Source organism: Sinocyclocheilus grahami, unplaced genomic scaffold (genome assembly GCF_001515645.1).
Source record: "Sinocyclocheilus grahami isolate Dianchi unplaced genomic scaffold, SAMN03320097.WGS_v1.1 scaffold380.1, whole genome shotgun sequence".
Classification (NCBI taxonomy): domain Eukaryota; kingdom Metazoa; phylum Chordata; class Actinopteri; order Cypriniformes; family Cyprinidae; genus Sinocyclocheilus; species Sinocyclocheilus grahami.
Window position 1 is genome coordinate 1404807 of NW_015505559.1, and position 6922 is coordinate 1411728.

The 6922-nt window shown below is 35.3% G+C and overlaps 1 protein-coding gene across 1 annotated transcript; it reads right to left on the reverse strand.

Annotated features, from left to right (window-relative positions):
* Positions 1–2765: 2765 nt before the first annotated feature.
* On the reverse strand, positions 2766–3530 carry LOC107549744 (secretory phospholipase A2 receptor-like). The gene has a single exon (XM_016230921.1). The coding sequence runs from the start codon at positions 3528–3530 to the stop codon at positions 2766–2768; it is 765 nt and encodes a 254-aa protein (XP_016086407.1).
* Between the last annotated feature and the right edge of the window lie 3392 nt (positions 3531–6922).

The window sequence follows — 6922 nt, forward strand, 5'->3', positions numbered from 1 at the left end:
TGTTTAGAAGGGGGAGCATGTAACCCAGTAGAACAAAATTCTACAGGTACTGGGTTTATTTCTATTCATTTAGTAATTATTTTTGTTTTGCTCTAATACAGAACTAAAATGTGAGTGAATTATTAGTCATACTGAGCTGTGGTTTCTACCCCTCTACTCATAATAAATGCTGTACACCGCAATTGATCCATTTTAAAAACGTTGTACATTCTGTAATTCACATTATCTTGTTTGTCATAAAGAATGAAGAGTATCTATCATCCAGCAGTTTTAATTTTGACTGCCAACTCTTTAAAATACATCAAAACAGCATGGAAACCGTATTCAGTTGAAGAAAAGATAAAAGTTATTCTCAGTACAATCATACCCATTTAAATCATAAAGTTTGAAAAAATAGATTTAAAATCATGTGTAAGGCCACTGAGACAGCATGCTGTTGTTGCACATAAAATATTAATGTTTAGAACAGTGCAAATACAAACACCATTAGAAACTCATAGTTCAGCATCACACACCATGATATGGGTTAAAATGAGAGCCCATTTCTCTCCAAAACGGTGCCAGTTTTAGCGTTTTGCAATAAAGAAATAATAACTAAACTTCATAATTTGTTACAATTTTAACAAATGCACATTGTTCTAGAAGGATGGCAAATTCATGCCATACCTTTTACACATTTACTCGAATTGTTATGCTGATAATACAATTTGTAAGGAAGAATGCATTAAATAGCAAGGTATTTCTGGGGAAACTTTTTCAAAGGAAAACACACACACACACACACACACACACGTCTCTTTGCTGAGCCGCGGCGGTCTCGGTGAATCAGCTGCATCCACAACTGAACGGAACAATGTGTTGAACTTGAAAATTGTTTATGCGCGAGTGCACTTGCTAAATGAAGGCGGATTGTAGAGGGCTCTACGCTTATTTTTCTTTTTAGGAGCGCTTGTGCGTAAATGAACAATTATTTGACCAAAGAATTGTAAAGTATGGTGTGCCACAAGGCTCGGTTTTATGTCCTTTGTTGTTCTCTAGTCCAGTGGTTCCCACCCATGTTTCCCTGAGTACACCCAGCAGCGAGTGTCTGCCATACACTGTTTGCATTCCTCCTATTTATTAGCTATCATTGTAACCATTATAATAAATCAACAAAAAAAATGTAATTAATACACTTAAATTATGGGTTATTTTTATTATTTTTACACAGGTGCTGGGTAGTTTTTGTGTAGCTGCTGGGTCAATTTTACTGACAATACAAATGATGAGCTCCCTCACACACCTAGCCAGCACTGGGTCAGTGTATCCCAGTGTTGGCTACTCTGTGCCAAACTTGTTGAAACTAGATACATCTGTCCACATTCATTCTCAGTGCTGCCAACTTAGCAACTTGATTGTCGCTTGATTTAGCAACTTTTCAGATCTCAGTTGCATCCGAAAGCTGAAAAAAAGGTGCCTTTGGACGATGCATTCCAACTTTGGAAAGCATCAAGGCATGTCCGAACCCAGTGTTAGCTTCACTTGCTGTCTTCTGAGATTTCTTTATCTAATCGATTTTTGAAGGCAGCAAAGATGTATCTTTCGTTGCCAATGACATCCCACAATCCTCTGCATTCAGTTCAGTTCAAAACAGTTCAGGTAAAAATAAAAAAAGCCATCTGTAAGTTGTGGCTGGTGGTCAGTTTGTGTGTGTGTGTGTGTGTGTTTCTAGCAAGAAATTTGTCTTGTAGTAATTCAATATTTGCTTAGTATCACCATTGCTGACTCAATTTTGTTGTAGATCTTTAAACCATTATGTTGCCTCAGAAGTTTATCTGGAAGAGTGCATTAGTAAAACAAATAACCTCCAGTATCAGGTTGTTTGACCCATCACTGTGCCAAAAAAAACAACCCAGCAAATTGGTTAATTTATAAAACCCACCAAACTGAGTCAAGATAAAGCAGCAAAATAAAGCCGTTCTGTCCGATATTTACCCAGCACTGGGTTACCAAATAAACTAGCAATGGTGGTTTTAAACCTAGCATTTTTTAGTGTACTATGGTAGCTGTTGCTGAATCACATCTGTCCAAATGAGCATAGCACCTAGCAGTGATAAAATCAGCAAATAAAACAAAGATTATTGGGAGTACATTTTACAAGAAAACACTATTTCTGTCTTTCTAATTTCCTGCTGAGTCTGATGTTTCTTTCTCATGTACCTAAACATCATAATATTCCATATAAATCTGCTTTGTAAAATGAAATATTGTGTATATGTGTTATGTTTTACATATAATAATATTTCAATATTATAATATACAGTGTGATATTTTAATTGTTAAGTGATGGCCAGTTGATATCAGTGTTCATACTCTTTAATTAGACTAAGTTTAAAAAAATGCTCAGTTTAACTGTATTATAGTAATATTATTATTACTCTTATAATGTATACAACTAAACTATTCTACCTAATGTACATGTAGATTATGTTCTGGTGATCTATATTATATTCGTATTACATCCTTCTATTAATTATGATCCAGATGCGTGCAGGCTGCTTATGGGTGAAGTTTCTGTCGAGTGGAAATTAATTGCAGTCTTGTCTCTGGTGGACTCTATAACCAGGAGAAGATGAGAGGGTAAGTTTAGCATCAAATGCCAATTTGCACAAAAAAAACAGTTTGGGATGTTTGTTTAAAACACCAAATTCACAGTTAACGTGAAGTATGTTCATTGACATGACAAGGGTATCATAATTTTCACAAAATATTACCTTTTTGCTTTTTCATGAATCGGTTTGTTTCATTACTTTCTTCTCACAAAGAAAGTTGAGCTTCTCCTCACAGTTTCTGTGTGTCCAAAGATTTGTTTTCTTGTCCAGGGCTCCGCAATGAAGGTCTCTGGCAGGACACTGGGGCTGTTTGTTCTGATACCAGGCTGTGTAATTAAGATCATCTCCATTGACCCAGAACCACTCCCCTGCTAGAAAACGCAGACCAGTCCACACATATTCGGTTTCAGCCTGTGTGATTTCCAGTAAAGCAGAATTCATTCTTTCCATTGTGCTCAGACTTGCCAGATCATTGTTTATTTGTTGGCAGTATTCCAGAGCTCCTTCCCAGGTCTCTTTCTGACGCACCAGAATAAACTCTATTATGTTCATACAGAAGAAGGCATATTTAGCAGTGCATTCTGCATCATGCAGTTTCTTAAGGCCTCTCTCTAGAAAAGCACAGCCATCATCATCTGGTTGTTCATTACTAGTATCCCAAGCCAATTGTATTCCATTTTCTCCTCCTGACCACTTCCAGACTCCTGATTGTTTGTAGAGTCCAACCCAGGCATCAGAAGTTTGATGAGCTGCATCTTCCAAAAATTGCTGTTCCTCGTTCTTATTGGTGAAGGTGGAGAGGTCATGAAAGTAAGTTTTGCACTGATCTTGTGCAGAAGACCATGACTTCTCCTTATTCACAAAGAAATGTTCTTTCATGAGACTGGAGGAGAGTCCGTAGAGCTCCATGATTAGGAGCACAACGAGTGTCATCTTCATCTTCATCAAGTGAATAGGTTCTCTCAATTGAGGACAGAACTGTGCATGATGACTCTGACTCTCTCTTACTTAAACTGACATACAGCCAATGACAAATGAGTGTGAAGCTGTGACCAATCACTGCACACCTTTACAGACAGAACAAACAAATCAGGTGCATTTAACCAATCAAAGAAACCTCATAATATTAATAAGAAAGAAACTAGGGGCAGGGAAACATGGCATGAAACATGGATTTTGATTCAAACAAGTTAAACAATTCTTTCAAGATTTTGTCACAATTTCATTGTGTTCAGCCAATGTACTTAATCCATTTGAGCTGTGATTACATAAGTGATTGTTGCTGTTTAAAAGTAGCAAACATGGGAACATGATTTCAACTTCCCATCATGTTTTGCATGGGACTGGATAAAGAGAGTAAATGCTGAAATAAAGTGTTATTTTAAGCATAATTTCAGCAAGATGAAAAAATTTGCAAAAATGAAAATTACCCCATGATTTACTCACCCTCAAGCCATCCTAGGTGTATATGACTTTCTTCTTTCAGATGAATCCAATCAGAGTTATATAAAAAAATATCCTGGCTCTTCCAAGCTTTATAATGGCAGTGAGTGGGTGTTTCTTGTCAATAGTCCAATAAAGTGCATCCATCCATAATAAAAAGTGTCCCACACGACTCCAGGGGGTAAATGAAGGCGTCCTGAAGCGAATCAATGCATTTTTGTAAGAAAATATGCATATTTAAAATGTAATAAACAGTAACCTCTAGCTTCCGCTAACTGTCTTTTTTTTATGAACATACATAAAGATAAACACACATAATTACAACTCAAATCAGATTATAACAACAATAATAGATATATAAACAATATACAAAGAACCTGGAAAATAGCCAAGAAAACGAACACTAAGCCAGGGGTAATTTATACATTTAAAAAAAAAAAAGATTTGAGAAGAAAGAAGAGGAAATGGAAAATAAATAAAATAACATTTTTTGCTAAATCCCACCCTCCCAACACCTAGTCAATAGCACATTATAAAAATAGCATATATATACAGTATATATATTATAGGCTACTTTGTGCACAACGTATAGGATTTTAAGGCTTTGACATTGCAGGAAGAGGATATGTTATCCAAATAACATTTCAAGTCTTTACAAAAAATAGACGTTTAACGGACAAAAATGTGCATTTATGTATAAAAAACTTAAATAGAAAATAAACAGATTTATTAGAAAATACTTGTCTTTTAAATTCTCGTGAGAGCCATAAAAACCAAATAAGACATCCTTAAACACCAAAGAAAAATTGTCTAAGATAGAAACACTTACAAATATACAGAATTTCTTCCAAAAGGTAGCAACATGGACACAATCCCAAAAAAGATGATGAACAGATTAATCTTCCGCTCAGCAAAAGGAACAGAGGGGATCCACCTCAGGAAACATTTTTTAAAGATAAAGATCGACAGGGAAAAACTGGTGTAGCACCTTAAAAGATATCTCTTTAACCTTATTTGTGATTAGATATTTATTAGGTAAGGACCACACTTTCTTCCATGGAATATCCTCAAAAGAATTACTCCAATAAGATATTACAGACGGGACAGTAATTACATCTTTCTGAAAGAGCTGCCTTATTTTTCTATTCCTGAGAGAGGGACGGGGCAAAAAGCAAATCTTCACTATTGCTGTTTCACAGGGATGTGTCCAAGAAATACAAGAGGTTAAAGAATCAGCTGAGTTTTATAAAAGTGCAATAACTCCACTGGGGATGGCATCCATCACTATGGCAAAGTCACGTGGGGTGACAGGTATACAATATTTAGTTAAGAATTCAGAATAAGAAAGCAAGAGACCATATGAATTTACAATTTGAGAAACCAAAAGAATATTATTATTAAACCAATCTGGAAAAAAATTGTATTATTTTTGTATCGAATATCTTGATTATTCCAAATAAAGTACCTGTGGGGACTAAAATTGTGTTTGTAAATTAAGTGCCAGGCCAAAAGCACCAGCTTATGGAAATATGATCATTTGATGGGCAATTTAGAGAAATTATAATTACGTACCAATAAAAAGGGGAGACCACCAACTTTAGAAAAAATATAATTGGGAAAAGTGTTCCATACCGATTCAGAATTATAAAAAAAATTGCCTCAACCAATTTATTTTAAATGTATTATTTAAAGAAGTGAAGTCCAAAAAATTAAGACCCCCCTGTTCGAAGCTGTTTATGACAACAGATTTTTTTATGTAATGTCTCTTGTGTTTCCATAAGAAGTCAAAAAGCATTCTATCAACCTCTACACAAATTTATTTTTCCACATGCAAAGAAAGAGCAGGGTAGGTCAATCGGGAAACACCCTCTGCTTTGGCGAGGAGAGCTCTTCCTCGTAAAGACAGGTTTCTTTGTAGCCAGGAATTCAACTTTTTCTTAGCCTTAGTAATTACTGGAAACAAAGTTTAATTTACCTCTTGCATTATCATGTTTACAAATGACCTATATAGTTTACTTGGGACTTACCAGGAATAGTGTATAAGAATGGGGCAGAACAAGACTTTATAGGCAGAAGTTCACATCTAAATTCAAAGATGGACCAGAAGCTTTAGAGAACACGTTAATAAGATCAAGAGCGATAGGAATCTGTAAATAATTTTCTCTAATCAGTTCATCATATGAGCAATACCACTCGACTTCTGACAAACCATCCTGCATTTTGTCACAGAGAGTCATTATTTTAGAGATGACAGATTCCTCTTCATGTCTTTTAAGTCTAGTTAAATGGCTACCAAAATTTCTAGCACATTTACCTACTTTGTGTTTAAGAAGCTCGCAATTGAGACCGTATTTATTTTCCTTTAGAACTTTGATCCAGTAATATTTAATCAGAAATGAAATATTTTTTCTCAATTGGTTAAACAAAGAAGAGTTGAGCTTCCAAAAAAAGGCTAGGTCTTGAAGAAGAGAAAACTGAAGATAGAGGGGACTGGATAAGAGTTGCCTTATGATCAGTCATAGGTAGAATGCTAACATAAACATTAAAATCCCTGACAGACTGTGAAACAAGCCAATAGTCTATACAGGACTGTCTAGAACAACTTTTGTTACTCCAAGTATAGGATTTAATATCGGAAAATGTCTCCCTCCAAATGTCGATAACATCACATTTATCCATAAATATTTTTAAATTAGAATTAGAGGAAGACTGTTTAGGTGGCAGTCTGTCAAGAATATTATTAGGCACAATATTAAAGTCCCCACCAATGAAAACTGAAGCATTTGGGTATGCATTAAGCCACAGCAGAATGTTCCCTTCTATAGCTTCAGACAGTAAGTCATTCTGAAGAGAACTATTACAACCATTAATTAGTATAACCACAGTAT